This window comes from Ranitomeya imitator, chromosome 6 (genome assembly GCF_032444005.1).
Source record: "Ranitomeya imitator isolate aRanImi1 chromosome 6, aRanImi1.pri, whole genome shotgun sequence".
In the NCBI taxonomy this organism is placed as follows: domain Eukaryota; kingdom Metazoa; phylum Chordata; class Amphibia; order Anura; family Dendrobatidae; genus Ranitomeya; species Ranitomeya imitator.
Genome location: NC_091287.1, coordinates 571064507 through 571086171, shown reverse-complemented (window position 1 = coordinate 571086171; position 21665 = coordinate 571064507). Strand labels below are relative to the sequence as shown.

Below are 21665 nucleotides of genomic sequence, written 5' to 3'. Positions count from 1 at the left end.
TGCATTGTGAGTGTGTGTGTGTAGTTAGCCATGTCCTTCTTAAACTACACTCACAATAAGACATTTTTTGGCATTATCATGACAGCAGCACAGGGCCATATAAATTCTTCAATGATGCTGGCAGGCTCGTCTTACATTACGGCTGTATAGAGAGGGGAGGGAGAAAGAGTGGCTTAGAATTCCAGCCTTGTGTGGGCAGGCAGAGGAAATTGCAGCTCAGAGCGCTGTATGTGTAATTGAAGTAATCAGGACTTCTTCCTATTTCCTGACATATGCACTGTGGTATCAGTGGCTCAAAGGCATTTAACCCCTTAAAAACATCAGTTACTTATTCAAATCTGTGAAAAAGGGCTGTTTGCACACGTGAATGCCAGTTCTGGTGCCCAGAACCCATTTGGGCCAGGCTGAAGGGACCTGGGTTTGATGCAGGGCATCACTGTCTGTGAATTTTAAGTGTCGTATCAGTGGCCCAAAGGCATTTAACCCTTTCTTCAGCGCTCTTTGGTGCCCACTTTGATGCCCATTTTTGTGCCAGTTTTATTATTTTTGTAGCTGTTTTTAAGTGTATTCACATTAGGGCTCCTCACCGCATTGTGTTTTATTATTGTGATGATCATTTTTTGTTGTTAAACCTATAAAAAACAGAAAAGAAATAATTGCCGAATAAGAAACCAACTTCAGCCTCGTAACCACAGCACCGTTAATTACAGCGTGGAGGATCACCCCCCCCCCCCCCCCCCCCGGTGTCGCCCGATCCCCCCTCGGTGTCCCCCGATCCCCCCTCGGTGCCCCCCGATCCACCCTCGGTGTCTCCCGATCCCCCCTCGGTGCCCCCCCCCCCCCCAGTGTCCCCAATCCCCCCTCGGTGCCCTCGATCCCCCCTCGGTGTCTCCCGATCCCCCCCGGTGTCCCCGATCCCCCCTCGGTGCCCCCCGATCCCCCCCCGGTGTCCCCGATCCCCCCTCGGTGCCCCCCGATCCCCCCCGGTGTCCCCGATCCCCCCCCCGATGTCCCCGATCCCCCCTCGGTGCCCCCCGATCCCCCCCGGTGTCCCCGATCCCCCCTCGGTGCCCCCGATCCCCCCTCGGTGTCTCCCGATCCCCCCCGATGTCCCCCGATCCCCCCTCAGTGTCCCCCGATCCCCCCCTCGGTGTCCCCCGATCCCCCCCCGATTCCCCCTCGGTGTCCCCGATCCCCCCCGATCCCCCCTCGGTGCCCCCCCCCCCAGTGTCCCCAATCCCCCCTCGGTGCCCTCGATCCCCCCTCGGTGTCTCCCGATCCCCCCCGGTGTCCCCGATCCCCCCTCGGTGCCCCCCGATCCCCCCCCGGTGTCCCCGATCCCCCCTCGGTGCCCCCCGATCCCCCCCGGTGTCCCCGATCCCCCCCGATGTCCCCGATCCCCCCCGGTGTCCCCGATCCCCCCTCGGTGCCCCCCGATCCCCCCCGGTGTCCCCGATCCCCCCTCGGTGCCCCCGATCCCCCCTCGGTGTCTCCCGATCCCCCCCGATGTCCCCCGATCCCCCCTCAGTGTCCCCCGATCCCCCCCTCGGTGTCCCCCGATCCCCCCCGGTGTCTCCCGATTCCCCCTCGGTGTCCCCGATCCCCCCCGATCCCCAGTCGGTGCCCCCCAATCCCCCCCGGTGTCCCCGATCCCCCCTCGGTGTCTCCCGATCCCCCCCTCAGTGCCCCCGATCCCCCCCGGTGTCACCGATCCCCCCTCGGTGCCCCCCGGTGTCCCCGATCCCCCCTCGGTGTCTCCCGATCCCCCCTCAGTGTCCCCCGATCCCCTCCCTCGGTGTCTCCCGATCCCCCCTCGGTGTCCCCGATCCCCCCCGATGTCCCCTGATCCACCCTCAGTGTCCCCCGATCCCCCCCCTCGGTGTCTCCCGATCCCCCCTCGGTGTCCCCGATCCCCCCTCAGTGTCCCCCGATCCCCCCCTCGGTGTCTCCCGATCCCCCCTCAGTGTCCCCCGATCCCCTCCCTCGGTGTCTCCCGATCCCCCCTCGGTGTCCCCGATCCCCCCCGATGTCCCCTGATCCACCCTCAGTGTCCCCCGATCCCCCCCCTCGGTGTCTCCCGATCCCCCCTCGGTGTCCCCGATCCCCCCCGATCCCCCCCTCGGTGTCTCCCGATCCCCCCCGATGTCCCCTGATCCCCCCTCAGTGTCCCCCGATTCCCCCCTCGGTGTTCCCCTCAGTGTCCCCCGATCCCCCCTCGGTGTCCCCCGATCCCCCCCTCTGTGTCCCCCGATCCCCCCTCGGTGTCCCCCGATCCCCCCCCGGTGTCCCCCGATCCCCCCTCGGTGCCCCCCGATCCCCCCTCGGTGCCCCCCGATCCCCCCCTCGGTGTCCCCCGATCCCCCCTCGGTGTCTCCCGATCCCCCCTCGGTGCCCCCCGATCCCCCCTCGGTGTCCCCGATCCCCCCTCGGTGTCCCCGATCCCCCCCGGTGTCCCCGATCCCCCCTCGGTGCCCCCGATCCCCCCTCGGTGTCTCCCGATCCCCCTGATGTCCCCTGATCCCCCCTCAGTGTCCCCCGATCCCCCCCCTCGGTGTCTCCCGATCCCCCCTCGGTATCTCCCGATCCCCCCCGATGTCCCCTGATCCCCCCTCAGTGTCCCCCGATGTCTCCTGATCCCCCCCCCCCCGGTGTCCCCCGATCCCCCCTCGGTGTCCCCGATCCCCCCGTTCCCCCCTCGGTGCCCCTGATCCCCCCTCAGTGCCCCCCGATCCGCCCTCGATGTCTCCGATCCCCCCTCGGTGTCTCCCGATCCCCCCCCGATGTTCCCTGATCCCCCCTCAGTGTCCCCCAATCCCCTCCCTCGGTGTCTCCCGATCCCCCCTCGGTGTCCCCCGATCCCCCCCCTCGGTGTCTCCCGATCCCCCCTCAGTGTCCCCCGATCCCGGCCCTCGGTGTCTCCCGATCCCCCCCCCCTCGGTGTCCCCCGATCCCCCCCTCGGTGTCCCCCGATCCCCCCCCCTGGTGTCCCCCGATCCCCCCTCGGTGTCCCCCGATCCCCCCCCGGTGTCCCCCGATCCACCCTCGGTGTCTCCCGATCCCCCCTCGGTCCCCCCCCCCAGTGTCCCCGATCCCCCCTCGGTGCCCCCCGATCCCCACCCCCGGTGTCCCCGATCCCCCCTCGGTGCCCCCCGATCCCCCCCGGTGTCCCCGATCCCCCCTCGGTGTCTCCCGATCCCCCCCCAGTGTCCCCCGATCCCCCCCTCGGTGTCCCCGATCCCCCCTCAAGTGCCCCTGATCCCCCCTCGGTGTCTCCCGATCCCCCCCTCAGTGCCCCCGATCCCCCCCGGTGTCACCGATCCCCCCTCGGTGCCCCCCGGTGTCCCCGATCCCCCCTCGGTGTCTCCCGATCCCCCCTCAGTGTCCCCCGATCCCCTCCCTCGGTGTCTCCCGATCCCCCCTCGGTGTCCCCGATCCCCCCCGATGTCCCCTGATCCACCCTCAGTGTCCCCCGATCCCCCCCCTCGGTGTCTCCCGATCCCCCCTCGGTGTCCCCGATCCCCCCTCAGTGTCCCCCGATCCCCCCCTCGGTGTCTCCCGATCCCCCCTCAGTGTCCCCCGATCCCCTCCCTCGGTGTCTCCCGATCCCCCCTCGGTGTCCCCGATCCCCCCCGATGTCCCCTGATCCACCCTCAGTGTCCCCCGATCCCCCCCCTCGGTGTCTCCCGATCCCCCCCGATGTCCCCTGATCCCCCCTCAGTGTCCCCCGATTCCCCCCTCGGTGTTCCCCTCAGTGTCCCCCGATCCCCCCTCGGTGGCCCCCGATCCCCCCCTCTGTGTCCCCCGATCCCCCCTCGGTGTCCCCCGATCCCCCCCTCGGTGTCCCCCGATCCCCCCCGGTGTCCCCCGATCCCCCCCCGGTGCCCCCCGATCCCCCCTCGGTGCCCCCCGATCCCCCCCTCGGTGTCCCCCGATCCCCCCTCGGTGTCTCCCGATCCCCCCTCGGTGCCCCCCGATCCCCCCTCGGTGTCCCCGATCCCCCCTCGGTGTCCCCGATCCCCCCCGGTGTCCCCGATCCCCCCTCGGTGTCTCCCGATCCCCCCGATGTCCCCTGATCCCCCCTCAGTGTCCCCCGATCCCCCCCCTCGGTGTCTCCCGATCCCCCCTCGGTATCTCCCGATCCCCCCCGATGTCCCCTGATCGCCCCTCAGTGTCCCCCGATGTCTCCTGATCCCCCCCCCCCGGTGTCCCCCGATCCCCCCTCGGTGTCCCCGATCCCCCCTCGGTGCCCCTGATCCCCCCTCAGTGCCCCCCGATCCGCCCTCGATGTCTCCGATCCCCCCTCGGTGTCTCCCGATCCCCCCCCGATGTTCCCTGATCCCCCCTCAGTGTCCCCCAATCCCCTCCCTCGGTGTCTCCCGATCCCCCCTCGGTGTCCCCCGATCCCCCCCCTCGGTGTCTCCCGATCCCCCCTCAGTGTCCCCCGATCCCGCCCCTCGGTGTCTCCCGATCCCCCCCCCCTCGGTGTCCCCCGATCCCCCCCTCGGTGTCCCCCGATCCCCCCCCCCTGGTGTCCCCCGATCCCCCCTCGGTGTCCCCCGATCCCCCCCCGGTGTCCCCCGATCCACCCTCGGTGTCTCCCGATCCCCCCTCGGTCCCCCCCCCCCAGTGTCCCCGATCCCCCCTCGGTGCCCCCCGATCCCCACCCCCGGTGTCCCCGATCCCCCCTCGGTGCCCCCCGATCCCCCCCGGTGTCCCCGATCCCCCCTCGGTGTCTCCCGATCCCCCCCCAGTGTCCCCCGATCCCCCCCTCGGTGTCCCCGATCCCCCCTCAAGTGCCCCTGATCCCCCCTCGGTGTCTCCCGATCCCCCCCTCAGTGCCCCCGATCCCCCCCGGTGTCACCGATCCCCCCTCGGTGCCCCCGATCCCCCCTCGGTGTCTCCCGATCCCCCCCCAATGTCCCCTGATCCCCCCCCCCTCAGTGTCCCCCGATCCCCTCCCTCGGTGTCTCCCGATCCCCCCTCGGTGTCCCTGATCCCCCCCGATGTCCCCTGATCCCCCCTCAGTGTCCCCCGATCCCCCCCCTCGGTGTCTCCCGATCCCCCCCGATGTCTCCCGATCCCCCCTCAGTGTCTCCCGATCCCCCCCGATCCCCCCTCGGTGTCCCCCGATCCCCCCTCGGTGTCCCCCGATTCCCCCCCCCGGTGTCCCCCGATCCCCCCCCCCCCGGTGTCCCCCGATCCCCCCTCGGTGTCTCCCGATCCCCCCCGGTGCCCCCTCGGTGTCTCCCGATCCCCCCCGATGTCCCCTGATCCCCCCTCAGTGTCCCCCGATCCCCCCCTCGGTGTCTCCCGATCCCCCCCGATGTCCCCTGATCCCCCCTCGGTGTCCCCCGATCCCCCCCTCGGTGTCTCCCGATCCCCCCTCGGTGCCCCTGATCCCCCCTCAGTGCCCCCGATCCCCCCCTCGGTGTCTCCCGATCCCCCCCGATGTCCCCTGATCCCCCCTCAGTGTCCCCCGATCCCCCCCTCGGTGTCTCCCGATCCCCCCCGATGTCCCCTGATCCCCCCTCAGTGCCCCCGATCCCCCCTCGGTGTCTCCCGATCCCCCTTCGGTGTCTCCCGATCCCCCCCGATGTCCCCTGATCCCCCCCCTCGGTGTCCCCCGATCCCCCCCCTCGGTGTCCCCTGATCACCCCTTGGTGTCCCTTCATCCCCCCCTCGGTGTCCCCCGATCCCCCCCCCTCGGTGTCCCCCGATCCCCCCCCTCGGTGTCCCCTGATCACCCCTTGGTGTCCCTTCATCCCCCCCTCGGTGTCCCCCGATCCCCCCCCTCGGTGTCCCCTGATCACCCCTTGGTGTCCCTTCATCCCCCCCTCGGTGTCCCCCGATCCCCCCCCCTCGGTGTCCCCGATCCCCCCCCCTCGGTGTCCCCGGGTCCTCCTGCTTCCCCCACAGCCCCCGCGTGCACTGACACCCCCCATATCTGCCGGCCAGCACCCGGCAACAATAGATTTTTCCTATTGGTTCATTAGGGTCTATCACAGTGATGAAATAAAGAAAAATAGGAAATAAAAGCACCTTTATCACCCCCCAGTTAGGGAACAATAATGAAATAAAAACTATCTATTTCCATTTTCCTATTGGGGTCACGGTTATGGTGGGGATAAGGTGACCAGACCGGGAGCTATACAGATAGATAACCTCCACCGTCCGCCGCCATCACTCCTCAGTCTGCCATTGTCCCGGTGACTGGCGGCAGCGGTGCGCTCTGTGCCCGGATCCCTCCTGCAGACCGGCAGCCATTGCGTCACCTCACAGGGGACACGTGACCTGCAGCCCGGACACTGCGCACAGGGCACCTAGTGACGTCATCACTCCGCGCCGCCGCGCACACGACTGCGACTGCGCAAAGCCATCAGGCGCACACATTCTGCTCAGCGGTGATTGGAGGATGACAATGACGTCACACACCGGCCGGAAAATAATTCACGTGTGCGGTACAACAGTAAGTGACCGAGTCATGAGCAACGGCCGCGTCCTGCCCGTGTGTCCCCCCGGAGCCCCCCATTATATCCCCGGAGCCCCCCCCCATTATATCTCCGGAGCCCCCCCCCCCATTATATCCCCGGAGCCCCCCATTATATCCCCGGAGCCCCCCCCATTATATCTCCGGAGCCCCCCTCATTATATCCCCGGAGCCCCCCATTATATCCCCGGAGCCCCCCCCATTATATCCCCGGAGCCCCCCCCATTATATCCCCGGAGCCCCCCATTATATCCCCGGAGCCCCCCCCATTATATCCCCGGAGCCCCCCATTATATCCCCGGAGCCCCCCCATTATATCCCCGGAGCCCCCCCCATTATATCCCCGGAGCCCCCCATTATATCCCCGGAGCCCCCCCCCATTATATCTCCGGAGCCCCCCATTATATCTCCGGAGCCCCCCCATTATATCCCCGGAGCCCCCCCCATTATATCCCCGGAGCCCCCCATTATATCCCCGGAGCCCCCCCCCATTATATCTCCGGAGCCCCCCCCATTATATCCCCGGAGCCCCCCCCCATTATATCCCCGGAGCCCCCCATTATATCCCCGGAGCCCCCCATTATATCCCCGGAGCTCCTCCCATTATATCCCCGGAGCTCCCCCCATTATATCCCCGGAGCCCCCCCATTATATCCCCGGAGCCCCCCATTATATCCCCGGAGCTCCCCCCATTATATCCCCGGAGCCCCCCCCATTATATCCCCGGAGCCTCCCCCATTATATCCCCGGAGCACCCCCCCCATTATATCCCCGGAGCCCCCCCCATTATATCCCCGGAGCCCCCCATTATATCCCCGAAGGCCCCCCCATTATATCTCCGGAGCTCCCCCCATTATATCCCCGGAGCCCCCTCATTATATCCCCGGAGCCCCCCATTATATCCCCGGAGCCCCCCCCATTATATCCCCGGAGCCCCCCCCCATTATATCCCCGGAGCCCCCCATTATATCCCCGGAGCCCCCCCCCATTATATCTCCGGAGCCCCCCTCATTATATCCCCGGAGCCCCCCATTATATCCCCGGAGCCCCCCCCATTATATCCCCGGAGCCCCCCATTATATCCCCGGAGCCCCCCCCATTATATCCCCGGAGCCCCCCATTATATCCCCGGAGCTCCCCCCATTATATCCCCGGAGCCCCCCCCATTATATCCCCGGAGCCCCCCCATTATATCCCCGGAGCCCCCCATTATATCCCCGGAGCCCCCCCATTATATCCCCGGAGCTCCCCCCATTATATCCCCGGAGCCCCCCCCCATTATATCCCCGGAGCCCCCCCCATTATATCCCCGGAGCCCCCCCCCATTATATACCCGGAGCTCCTCCCTCCCCCATTATATCCCCGGAGCCCCCCCATTATATCCCCGGAGCTCCTCCCCCCATTATATCCCCGGAGCCCCCCCCATTATATCCCCGGAGCTCCCCCCATTATATCCCCGGAGCCCCCCCATTATATCCCCGGAGCTCCTCCCCCCATTATATCCCCGGAGCCCCCCCCATTATATCCCCGGAGCTCCCCCCATTATATCCCCGGAGCCCCCCCATTATATCCCCGGAGCTCCTCCCCCCCCATTATATCCCCGGAGCCCCCCCATTATATCCCCGGAGCACCCCCCCCATTATATCCCCGGAGCCCCCCCCATTATATCCCCGGAGCTCCTCCCCCCCCATTATATCCCCGGAGCGCCCCCCCCCCCATTATATCCCCGGAGCGCCCCCCCCTATTATATCCCCGGAGCCCCCCCCCCATTATATCCCCGGAGCCCCCCCATTATATCCCCGGAGCCCCCCCCCCCATTATATCCCCGGAGCCCCCCCCCCATTATATCCCCGGAGCCCCCCCATTATATCCCCGGAGCCCCCCCCCCCATTATATCCCCGGACCCAACATTATATCCCCGGAGCCCCCCCCCCCCCCCATTATATCTCCGGAGCTCCCCCTCATTATATCCCCGGAGCCCCCCCATTATATCCGCGGAGCCCCCCCATTGTATCCGCGGAGCCCCTCCCCATTATATACCCGGAGCTCCTCCCTCCCCCATTATATCCCCGGAGCCCCCCCATTATATCCCCGGAGCTCCTCCCCCCCCATTATATCCCCGGAGCGCCCCCCCCATTATATCCCCGGAGCGCCCCCCCCATTATATCCCCGGAGCCCCCTCCCCATTATATCCCCGGAGCCCCCCCCCCTATTATATCCCCGGAGCCCCCCCCCATTATATCCCCGGAGCCCCCCCATTATATCCCCGGAGCCCCCCCCCCCATTATATCCCCGGACCCAACATTATATCCCCGGAGCCCCCCCCCCCCCATTATATCTCCGGAGCTCCCCCTCATTATATCCCCGGAGCCCCCCCATTATATCCGCGGAGCCCCCCCATTGTATCCGCGGAGCCCCTCCCCATTATATCCCCGGAGGCCCCCCCCATTATATCCGCGGAGCCCCCCCATTATATCCGCGGATCCCCCCCATTATATCCCCGGCGCCCCCTCATTATATCACCGGAGCGCCCCCCCCCCCCCTCCATTATATCCCCGGAGCCCCCCCCCCATTATATCCCCGGAGCTCCCTCCATTATATGCCCGGAGGCCCCCCCCATTATATCCCCGGAGCCCCCCCCCATTATATCCCCGGACCCCCCCCCCCATTATATCCCCAGAGCTACCCCCCCATTATATCCCCGGAGCTCCCCCCCCATTATATCCCCGGAGCCCCCCAATATGTCCCCGGAGCTCCCCCATTATGTCCTCGGAGCCCCCCCATTATGTCCCCGGAGCCCCCCATTATATCCCCGGACCCCCCCATTATATCCCCGGAGCTCCCCCCCCCCATTATATCCCCGGAGGCCCCCCCATTATATCCCCGGAGGCCCCCCCATTATATCCCCGGAGCCCCCCCATTATATCCCCGGAGCCCCCCCCATTATATCCCCGGAGCCCCCCCCATTATATCCCCGGACCCCCCCATTATATCCCCGGAGCTCCCCCCCCCCATTATATCCCCGGAGGCCCCCCCATTATATCCCCGGAGGCCCCCCCATTATATCCCCGGAGCCCCCCCATTATATCCCCGGAGCCCCCCCCATTATATCCCCGGAGCCCCCCCCATTATATCCCCAGAGCCCCCCCATTATATCCCCGGAGCTCCCTCCATTATATCCCCGGAGCCCCCCCCCCATTATATCCGCGGAGCCCCCCCATTATATCCGCGGATCCCCCCCATTATATCCCCGGCGCCCCCTCATTATATCACCGGAGCGCCCCCCCCCCCCCTCCATTATATCCCCGGAGCCCCCCCCCATTATATCCCCGGAGCTCCCTCCATTATATGCCCGGAGGCCCCCCCCATTATATCCCCGGAGCCCCCCCCCCCATTATATCCCCGGACCCCCCCCCCCATTATATCCCCGGAGCTACCCCCCTATTATATCCCCGGAGCTCCCCCCCCATTATATCCCCGGAGCCCCCCCATTATGTCCCCGGAGCTCCCCCATTATGTCCCCGGAGCCCCCCCATTATGTCCCCGGAGCCTCCCATTATATCCCCGGACCCCCCCATTATATCCCCGGAGCTCCCCCCCCCCCCCATTATTTCCCCGGAGGCCCCCCCATTATATCCCCGGAGGCCCCCCCATTATATCCCCGGAGCCCCCCATTATATCCCCGGAGCCCCCCCCCATTATATCCCCGGAGCCCCCCCCATTATATCCCCGGAGCCCCCCCCATTATATCCCCGGAGCTCCCCCCATTATATCCCCGGACCCCCCATTATATCCCCGGATCCCCCCCCCATTATATCCCCAGAGCCCCCCCATTATATCCCCGGAGCTCCCTCCATTATATCCCCGGAGCCCCCCCCCATTATATCCCCGGAGCCTCCCCCATTATATCCCCGGATCCCCCCCCATTATATCCCCGCAGCCCCCCATTATATCCCTGGAGCCCCCCCATTATATCCCCGGAGCTCCCTCCATTATATCCCCGGAGCCCCATTATATCCCCGGAGCCCCCCCTCATTATATCCCCGGAGCTCCCCCCATTATATCCCCGGACCCCCCATTATATCCCCGGATCCCCCCCCTCCCATTATATCCCCGGAGCACCCCCATTATATCCCCGGAGCCCCCCCCCCCCCCATTATATCCCCGGAGCCTCCCCCATTATATCCCCGGATCCCCCCCCCATTATATCCCCGCAGCCCCCCATTATATCCCTGGAGCCCCCCCATTATATCCCCGGAGCTCCCTCCATTATATCCCCGGAGCCCCATTATATCCCCGGAGCCCCCCCCCCATTATATCCCCGGACCCCCATTATATCCCCGGAGCCCCCCCCATTATATCCCCGAACCCCCCATTATATCCCCGGAGCCTCCCCTCCCCCATTATATCCCCGGACCCCCCATTATATCCCCGGAGCCCCCCATTATATCCCCGGAGCCCCCCATTATATCCCCGGACCCCCATTATATCTCCGGACCCTCCCTCTCCCTACACCCTCCCCCGTCGCGCTCGCGCACGGCTCCTCCGTCTTCTCCGGCAGGCTGTTGCGCAGTCCATGGATCTTCCGCCTGTCGCGCTCGCTCACCGCTCCTCCGTCTTCTCCAGCAGGCTGTTGCGCAGTCCATGGATCCTCCGCCTGTCGCGCTCACTCACCGCTCCTCCGTCTTCTCCGGCAGGCTGTGGCGCAGTCCATGGATCCTCCCCCGTCGCGCTCGCTCACCGCTCCTCCCGTCTTCTCCGGCAGGCTGTGGCGCAGTCCATGGATCCTCCGCCTGTCGCGCTCGCTCACCGCTCCTCCGTCTTCTCCGGCAGGCTGTGGCGCAGTCCATGGATCCTCCGCCCGTTGCGCTCGCTCACCGCTCCTCCGTCTTCTCCGGCAGGCTGTGGCGCAGTCCATGGATCCTCCGCCTGTCGCGCTCGCTCACCGCTCCTCCGTCTTCTCCAGCAGGCTGTTGCGCAGTCCATGGATCCTCCCCCGTCGCGCTCGCTCACCGCTCCTCCGTCTTCTCTGGCAGGCTGTTGCGCAGTCCATTGGTCCTCCCCCGTCGCGCTCGCTCACGGCTCCTCCGTCTTCTCCAGCAGGCTGTTGCACAGTCCATGGATCCTCCGCCTGTTGCGCTCGCTCACCGCTCCTCCGTCTTCTCCGGCAGGCTGTGGCGCAGTCCATGGATCCTCCCCCGTCGCGCTCGCTCACCGCTCCTCCGTCTTCTCCGGCAGGCTGTGGCGCAATCCATGGATCCTCCGCCTGTCGCGCTCGCTCACCGCTCCTCCGTCTTCTCCGGCAGGCTGTGGCGCAGTCCATGGATCCTCCCCCGTTGCGCTCGCTCACCGCTCCTCCGTCTTCTCCGGCAGGCTGTGGCGCAGTCCATGGATCCTCCGCCTGTCGCGCTCGCTCACCGCTCCTCCGTCTTCTCCGGCAGGCTGTTGCGCAGTCCATGGATCCTCCGCCTGTCGCGCTCGCTCACCGCTCCTCCGTCTTCTCCGGCAGGCTGTTGCGCTCACTCACCGCTCCTCCGTCTTCTCCGGCAGGCTGTTGCGCAGTCCATGGATCCTCCGCCTGTCGCGCTCGCTCACGGCTCCTCCGTCTTTTCCGGCAGGCTGTGGCGCAGTCCATAGATCCTCCGCCTGTCGCGCTCACTCACCGCTCCTCCGTCTTCTCCGGCAGGCTGTTGCGCAGTCCATGGATCCTCCCCCGTCGCGCTCGCTCACCGCTCCTCCGTCTTCTCCGGCAGGCTGTGGCGCAGTCCATGGATCCTCCGCCTGTCGCGCTCGCTCACCGCTCCTCCGTCTTCTCCGGCAGGCTGTTGCGCAGTCCATGGATCCTCCGCCTGTCGCGCTCGCTCACCGCTCCTCCGTCTTCTCCGGCAGGCTGTTGCGCTCACTCACCGCTCCTCCGTCTTCTCCGGCAGGCTGTTGCGCAGTCCATGGATCCTCCGCCTGTCGCGCTCGCTCACGGCTCCTCCGTCTTTTCCGGCAGGCTGTGGCGCAGTCCATAGATCCTCCGCCTGTCGCGCTCACTCACCGCTCCTCCGTCTTCTCCGGCAGGCTGTTGCGCAGTCCATGGATCCTCCGCCTGTCGCGCTCGCTCACCGCTCCTCCGTCTTCTCCGGCAGGCTGTTGCACAGTCCATGGATCCTCCGCCTGTTGCGCTCGCTCACCGCTCCTCCGTCTTCTCCGGCAGGCTGTGGCGCAGTCCATGGATCCTCCCCCGTCGCGCTCGCTCACCGCTCCTCCGTCTTCTCCGGCAGGCTGTGGCGCAGTCCATGGATCCTCCGCCTGTCGCGCTCGCTCACCGCTCCTCCGTCTTCTCCGGCAGGCTGTGGCGCAGTCCATGGATCCTCCCCCGTCGCGCTCGCTCACCGCTCCTCCGTCTTCTCCGGCAGGCTGTGGCGCAGTCCATGGATCCTCCGCCTGTCGCGCTCGCTCACCGCTCCTCCGTCTTCTCCGGCAGGCTGTTGCGCAGTCCATGGATCCTCCGCCTGTCGCGCTCGCTCACCGCTCCTCCGTCTTCTCCGACAGGCTGTTGCGCTCACTCACCGCTCCTCCGTCTTCTCCGGCAGGCTGTTGCGCAGTCCATGGATCCTCCGCCTGTCGCGCTCGCTCACGGCTCCTCCGTCTTTTCCGGCAGGCTGTGGCGCAGTCCATAGATCCTCCGCCTGTCGCGCTCACTCACCGCTCCTCCGTCTTCTCCGGCAGGCTGTTGCGCAGTCCATGGATCCTCCGCCTGTCGCGCTCGCTCACCGCTCCTCCGTCTTCTCCGGCAGGCTGTTGCGCAGTCCATGGATCCTCCGCCTGTCGCGCTCGCTCATCGCTCCTCCGTCTTCTCCAGCAGGCTGTGGCGCAGTCCATGGATCCTCCCCCATCGCGCTCGCTCACCGCTCCTCCGTCTTCTCCAGCAGGCTGTTGCGCAGTCCATGGATCCTCCCCCGTCGCGCTCGCTCACCGCTCCTCCGTCTTCTCCGGCAGGCTGTTGCGCAGTCCATGGATCCTCCCCCGTCGCGCTCGCTCACGGCTCCTCCGTCTTCTCCGGCAGGCTGTTGCGCAGTCCATGGATCTTCCGCCTGTCGCGCTCGCTCACCGCTCCTCCGTCTTCTCCAGCAGGCTGTTGCGCAGTCCATGGATCCTCCGCCTGTCGCGCTCACTCACCGCTCCTCCGTCTTCTCCGGCAGGCTGTGGCGCAGTCCATGGATCCTCCCCCGTCGCGCTCGCTCACCGCTCCTCCCGTCTTCTCCGGCAGGCTGTGGCGCAGTCCATGGATCCTCCGCCTGTCGCGCTCGCTCACCGCTCCTCCGTCTTCTCCGGCAGGCTGTTGCGCAGTCCATGGATCCTCCCCTGTCGCGCTCGCTCACCGCTCCTCCGTCTTCTCCGGCAGGCTGTGGCGCAGTCCATGGATCCTCCGCCCGTTGCGCTCGCTCACCGCTCCTCCGTCTTCTCCGGCAGGCTGTGGCGCAGTCCATGGATCCTCCGCCTGTCGCGCTCGCTCACCGCTCCTCCGTCTTCTCCAGCAGGCTGTTGCGCAGTCCATGGATCCTCCCCCGTCGCGCTCGCTCACCGCTCCTCCGTCTTCTCTGGCAGGCTGTTGCGCAGTCCATTGGTCCTCCCCCGTCGCGCTCGCTCACGGCTCCTCCGTCTTCTCCAGCAGGCTGTTGCGCAGTCCATGGATCCTCCGCCTGTCGCGCTCGCTCACCGCTCCTCCGTCTTCTCCGGCAGGCTGTTGCACAGTCCATGAATCCTCCGCCTGTTGTGCTCGCTCACCGCTCCTCCGTCTTCTCCGGCAGGCTGTGGCGCAGTCCATGGATCCTCCCCCGTCGCGCTCGCTCACCGCTCCTCCGTCTTCTCCGGCAGGCTGTGGCGCAGTCCATGGATCCTCCGCCTGTCGCGCTCGCTCACCGCTCCTCCGTCTTCTCCGGCAGGCTGTGGCGCAGTCCATGGATCCTCCCCCGTCGCGCTCGCTCACCGCTCCTCCGTCTTCTCCGGCAGGCTGTGGCGCAGTCCATGGATCCTCCGCCTGTCGCGCTCGCTCACCGCTCCTCCGTCTTCTCCGGCAGGCTGTTGCGCAGTCCATGGATCCTCCGCCTGTCGCGCTCGCTCACCGCTCCTCCGTCTTCTCCGGCAGGATGTTGCGCTCACTCACCGCTCCTCCGTCTTCTCCGGCAGGCTGTTGCGCAGTCCATGGATCCTCCGCCTGTCGCGCTCGCTCACGGCTCCTCCGTCTTTTCCGGCAGGCTGTGGCGCAGTCCATAGATCCTCCGCCTGTCGCGCTCACTCACCGCTCCTCCGTCTTCTCCGGCAGGCTGTTGCGCAGTCCATGGATCCTCCGCCTGTCGCGCTCGCTCACCGCTCCTCCGTCTTCTCCGGCAGGCTGTTGCGCAGTCCATGGATCCTCCCCCATCGCGCTCGCTCACCGCTCCTCCGTCTTCTCCGGCAGGCTGTTGCGCAGTCCATGGATCTTCCGCCTGTCGCGCTCGCTCACCGCTCCTCCGTCTTCTCCGGCAGGCTGTTGCGCAGTCCATGGATCTTCCGCCTGTCGCGCTCGCTCACCGCTCCTCCGTCTTCTCCGGCAGGATGTTGCGCTCACTCACCGCTCCTCCGTCTTCTCCGGCAGGCTGTTGCGCAGTCCATGGATCCTCCGCCTGTCGCGCTCGCTCACGGCTCCTCCGTCTTTTCCGGCAGGCTGTGGCGCAGTCCATAGATCCTCCGCCTGTCGCGCTCACTCACCGCTCCTCCGTCTTCTCCGGCAGGCTGTTGCGCAGTCCATGGATCCTCCGCCTGTCGCGCTCACTCACCGCTCCTCCGTCTTCTCCGGCAGGCTGTGGCGCAGTCCATGGATCCTCCCCCGTCGCGCTCGCTCACCGCTCCTCCCGTCTTCTCCGGCAGGCTGTGGCGCAGTCCATGGATCCTCCGCCTGTCGCGCTCGCTCACCGCTCCTCCGTCTTCTCCGGCAGGCTGTTGCGCAGTCCATGGATCCTCCCCTGTCGCGCTCGCTCACCGCTCCTCCGTCTTCTCCGGCAGGCTGTGGCGCAGTCCATGGATCCTCCGCCCGTTGCGCTCGCTCACCGCTCCTCCGTCTTCTCCAGCAGGCTGTGGCGCAGTCCATGGATCCTCCGCCTGTCGCGCTCGCTCACCGCTCCTCCGTCTTCTCCAGCAGGCTGTTGCGCAGTCCATGGATCCTCCCCCGTCGCGCTCGCTCACCGCTCCTCCGTCTTCTCTGGCAGGCTGTTGCGCAGTCCATTGGTCCTCCCCCGTCGCGCTCGCTCACGGCTCCTCCGTCTTCTCCAGCAGGCTGTTGCGCAGTCCATGGATCCTCCGCCTGTCGCGCTCGCTCACCGCTCCTCCGTCTTCTCCGGCAGGCTGTTGCGCAGTCCATGGATCCTCCCCCGTCGCGCTCGCTCACCGCTCCTCCGTCTTCTCCGGCAGGCTGTGGCGCAGTGCATGGATCCTCCCCCGTCGCGCTCGCTCACCGCTCCTCCGTCTTCTCCGGCAAGCTGTGGCGCAGTCCATGGATCCTCCCCTGTCGCGCTCGCTCACCGCTCCTCCGTCTTCTCCGGCAGGCTGTGGCGCAGTCCATGGATCCGGCGCTCTGCTCTGAGTTCTTGGCCTTCCTGAGGCCGGGCGTGCGGGCGGACGTGAAGAGCCAGGCCCTGGAGTATGTGCTGGGTGTAAGTGCCACACCCGAGGGTAGGCGGAGCCTGTGTGAGCTGCCGGGATTGGTGCGTGCTGTGCTGGATGTGACCTCTGACCCCTCACCGCCACTGATCCAGGACTCCTACCACATACTGGTGAATCTGACCTCTGACCCCTGCACTCACCGCTTCTTGCTGGAGATCCCCCCTCTGCTCCCTGCTCTGGCGGAGCGACTGACGGACCCTCACTATGTGTATGCGGACTCTGTGTGCACCGTGCTGTGTAACCTGAGCCGCGAGGAGGCGTCCTGCCGCGCCGTCATCACCGCACTGACCGATCGGGGTCTGAACAAACTACTGGAGATGATCTGCAGCCCTCACTATAACGCAGCCGCAGCCCTCCACTACCTGGGGCCCCTGATGTGCAACCTGACGCAGCTGCCCGAGGGCCGCAGCTTCATACTGGACCGGAGCAGGTGAGCGCTGCCGTGCACCCGAAGCCCCCCGCCGGGTAATGTGTACCCCTCATATATGACATTCCAGGGGTCCTCCCCACTGTCGTGTGTCACCGGCCAGTATGTGTATATGTACATGTATGATCCGGTCACCGGCCAGTATGTGTATATGTACATGTATGACCCGGTCACCGGCCAGTATCTGTGTATGTACATGTATGATCCGGTCACCGGCCAGTATGTGTATATGTACATGTATGATCCGGTCACCGGCCAGTATGTGTATATGTACATGTATGACTCGTCACCGGCCAGTATGTGTATATGTACATGTATGATCCGGGCACCGGCCAGTATCTGTATATGTACATGTATGATCCGGTCACCGGCCAGTATGTGTATATGTACATGTATGATCCGGGCACCGGCCAGTATGTGTATATGTATATGTATGATCCGGTCACCGGCCAGTATGTGTATATGTACATGTATGACCCGGTCACCGTCCAGTATCTGTATATGTACATGTATGACCCGGTCACCGGCCAGTATGTGTATATGTACATGTATGATCCGGTCACCGGCCAGTATGTGTATATGTACATGTATGATCCGGTCACCGGCCAGTATGTGTATATGTACATGTATGACCCGGTCACCGGCCAGTATATGTACATGTATGACCCGGTCACCGGCCAGTATGTGTATATGTACATGTAACCAAAACCAGGGATTCAAGCTTCAGGAGGCTAATTTGCATATTCCAGGTGCCTTCTGGGAGAAGCGAAGTCTCCCTAAGCTAGAAGATCGTTGGGTACAGCCGGGACCAGCTGCTTCGAAAGCATCACCAAACCAGGGATTCAAGCTTCAGGAGGCTAATTTGCATATTCCAGGTGCCTTCTGGGAGAATTTTTGCCTGTAGGACATTATTGCAAGAGAGCTTGGCTGAGTAGATTACACAAGAAGGAAAACACACAGCAAGTCAGCAGGATCTAGGAGCAACATGGCAGATGTGACAACCTACATGGTGAGCTGCAGCATGTGCTACATGTTCACAGATCGACCAGAAGAAGAATCAAATTTCACCTGTCAGAAGTGTAGACTAGTGGCCCTTTTAGAAGAAAAGGTGCGGGGTCTGGAAGAAAGAATAGCAACTTTGAAACTCATCAAAGAGAATGAAGACTTTCTAGACAGAACAGAAGCATCTCTACTGGTCACAGAAGGTGCAAAAAGTGTCAGAGAACCTCCAAAAGCAGATGAGTGGAAGCATGTGACCAAAAGAAGCAAGAAGACCATGGAGAAATCACCAACCACACAACTGAAGAACCGATATCAAATCTTTGTAGAGGATGAAGATGGCACACCTAAGAATGAAGCAATACCAGCAAGCAAAAAAGAAAAGGGCACACAGCAACAAGTGACAGCAAAAAGTACAGCCAAGAAGCAACGAAGAGTGGTGGTGGTGGGAGACTCACTACTGAGAGGCACAGAAGCAGCCATCTGCAGACCGGACATAACTGCAAGAGAAGTATGCTGCCTTCCAGGTGCGATGATCAAGGATGTGACCGATAGGATACCAAAGCTCTTCAGCTCCAAGGACGTCCACCCATTTCTTCTGATACATGTTGGCACCAATGACACGGCAAGGAAGGACCTACCGACAATCTGCAAGGACTTTGAAGAGTTGGGGAAGAAAGTAAAGGAACTGGATGCACAGGTAGTTTTTTCTTCTATCCTTCCAGTAGACGGGCATGGCACCAGGAGATGGAACAGGATCCTTGATGCAAACAACTGGCTAAGACGATGGTGCAGACAACAAGGATTTGGATTCCTGGACCACGGTGTGAATTACTGGTATGATGGACTCCTCGCCAGAGACGGACTACACCTCAACAAACCTGGGAAACACACATTCGCCAGAAGACTCGCTACACTCATCAGGAGGGCGTTAAACTAGAAGAAGAGGGGACGGGAAGAAAAACATTAGACTCGAACAAAGACGACCCAGGAAAACATACTCAGAAGGGAGGTAAGAACATTTCTAAAACAATCCACAGTGAGGAGATTGGAACAAAACAAAATCCTCTAAACTGCATGCTCGCAAACGCCAGAAGCCTGACAAACAAGATGGAAGAACTAGAAGCAGAAATATCTACAGGTAACTTTGACATAGTGGGAATAACCGAGACATGGTTAGATGAAAGCTATGACTGGGCAGTTAACTTACAGGGTTGCAGTCTGTTTAGAAAGGATCGTAAAAATTGGAGAGGAGGAGGGGTTTGTCTCTATGTAAAGTCTTGTCTAAAGTCCACTTTAAGGGAGGATATTAGCGAAGGGAATGAGGATGTCGAGTCCATATGGGTTGAAATTCATGGAGGGAAAAATGGTAACAAAATTCTCATTGGGGTCTGTTACAAACCCCCAAATATAACAGAAAGCATGGAAAGTCTACTTCTAAAGCAGATAGATGAAGCTGCAACCCATAATGAGGTCCTGGTTATGGGGGACTTTAACTACCCGGATATTAACTGGGAAACAGAAACCTGTGAAACCCATAAAGGCAACAGGTTTCTGCTAATAACCAAGAAAAATTATCTTTCACAATTGGTGCAGAATCCAACCAGAGGAGCAGCACTTTTAGACCTAATACTATCTAATAGACCTGACAGAATAACAGATCTGCAGGTGGTTGGGCATTTAGGAAATAGCGACCACAATATTGTGCAGTTCCACCTGTCTTTCACTAGGGGGACTTGTCAGGGAGTCACAAAAACATTGAACTTTAGGAAGGCAAAGTTTGAACAGCTTAGAGATGCCCTTAATCTGGTAGACTGGGACAATATCCTCAGAAATGAGAATACAGATAATAAATGGGAAATGTTTAAGAACATCCTAAATAGGCAGTGTAAGCGGTTTATACCTTGTGGGAATAAAAGGACTAGAAATAGGAAAAACCCAATGTGGCTAAACAAAGAAGTAAGACAGGCAATTAACAGTAAAAAGAAAGCATTTGCACTACTAAAGCAGGATGGCACCATTGAAGCTCTAAAAAACTATAGGGAGAAAAATACTTTATCTAAAAAACTAATTAAAGCTGCCAAAAAGGAAACAGAGAAGCACATTGCTAAGGAGAGTAAAACTAATCCCAAACTGTTCTTCAACTATATCAATAGTAAAAGAATAAAAACTGAAAATGTAGGCCCCTTAAAAAATAGTGAGGAAAGAATGGTTGTAGATGACGAGGAAAAAGCTAACATATTAAACACCTTCTTCTCCACGGTATTCACGGTGGAAAATGAAATGCTAGGTGAAATCCCAAGAAACAATGAAAACCCTATATTAAGGGTCACCAATCTAACCCAAGAAGAGGTGCGAAACCGGCTAAATAAGATTAAAATAGATAAATCTCCGGGTCCGGATGGCATACACCCACGAGTACTAAGAGAACTAAGTAATGTAATAGATAAACCATTATTTCTTATTTTTAGTGACTCTATAGCGACAGGGTCTGTTCCGCAGGATTGGCGCATAGCAAATGTGGTGCCAATATTCAAAAAGGGCTCTAAAAGTGAACCTGGAAATTATAGGCCAGTGAGTCTAACCTCTATTGTTGGTAAAATATTTGAAGGGTTTCTGAGGGATGTTATTCTGGATTATCTCAATGAGAATAACTGTTTAACTCCATATCAGCATGGGTTTATGAGAAATCGCTGCTGTCAAACCAATCTAATCAGTTTTTATGAAGAGGTAAGCTATAGGCTGGACCACGGTGAGTCATTGGACGTGGTATATCTCGATTTTTCCAAAGCGTTTGATACCGTGCCGCACAAGAGGTTGGTACACAAAATGAGAATGCTTGGTCTGGGGGAAAATGTGTGTAAATGGGTTAGTAACTGGCTTAGTGATAGAAAGCAGAGGGTGGTTATAAATGGTATAGTCTCTAACTGGGTCGCTGTGACCAGTGGGGTACCGCAGGGGTCAGTATTGGGACCTGTTCTCTTCAACATATTCATTAATGATCTGGTAGAAGGTTTACACAGTAAAATATCGATATTTGCAGATGATACAAAACTATGTAAAGCAGTTAATACAAGAGAAGATAGTATTCTGCTACAGATGGATCTGGATAAGTTGGAAACTTGGGCTGAAAGGTGGCAGATGAGGTTTAACAATGATAAATGTAAGGTTATACACATGGGAAGAAGGAATCAATATCACCATTACACACTGAACGGGAAACCACTGGGTAAATCTGACAGGGAGAAGGACTTAGGGATCCTAGTTAATGATAAACTTACCTGGAGCAGCCAGTGCCAGGCAGCAGCTGCCAAGGCAAACAGGATCATGGGGTGCATTAAAAGAGGTCTGGATACACATGATGAGAGCATTATACTGCCTCTGTACAAATCCCTAGTTAGACCGCACTTGGAGTACTGTGTCCAGTTTTGGGCACCGGTGCTCAGGAAGGATATAATGGAACTAGAGAGAGTACAAAGGAGGGCAACAAAATTAATAAAGGGGATGGGAGAACTACAATACCCAGATAGATTAGCGAAATTAGGATTATTTAGTCTAGAAAAAAGACGACTGAGGGGCGATCTAATAACCATGTATAAGTATATAAGGGGACAATACAAATATCTCGCTGAGGATCTGTTTATACCAAGGAAGGTGACGGGCACAAGGGGGCATTCTTTGCGTCTGGAGGAGAGAAGGTTTTTCCACCAACATAGAAGAGGATTCTTTACTGTTAGGGCAGTGAGAATCTGGAATTGCTTGCCTGAGGAGGTGGTGATGGCGAACTCAGTCGAGGGGTTCAAGAGAGGCCTGGATGTCTTCCTGGAGCAGAACAATATTGTATCATACAATTATTAGGTTCTGTAGAAGGACGTAGATCTGGGGATTTATTATGATGGAATATAGGCTGAACTGGATGGACAAATGTCTTTTTTCGGCCTTACTAACTATGTTACTATGTTACTATGTATGATCCGGTCACCGGCCAGTATGTGTATATGTACATGTATGATCCGGTCACCGGCCAGTATGTGTATATGTACATGTATGACCTGGTCACCG

General features: G+C 61.4%; 1 protein-coding gene across 1 annotated transcript in view; it reads left to right on the top strand.

The window, feature by feature from the left end:
- The first annotated feature begins 6405 nt into the window (after positions 1 to 6405).
- HGH1 (HGH1 homolog) overlaps positions 6406 to 21665 on the top strand; it is an 83692-nt gene continuing 68432 nt past the window's right edge. Inside the window, exons 1-2 of the mRNA XM_069732107.1 lie at positions 6406 to 6466; positions 16060 to 16607. Of these exons, the coding sequence (XP_069588208.1) occupies positions 6413 to 6466; positions 16060 to 16607 (602 nt within the window). The 5' untranslated portion in view covers positions 6406 to 6412. The remainder of the gene's footprint in view (positions 6467 to 16059; positions 16608 to 21665) is intronic.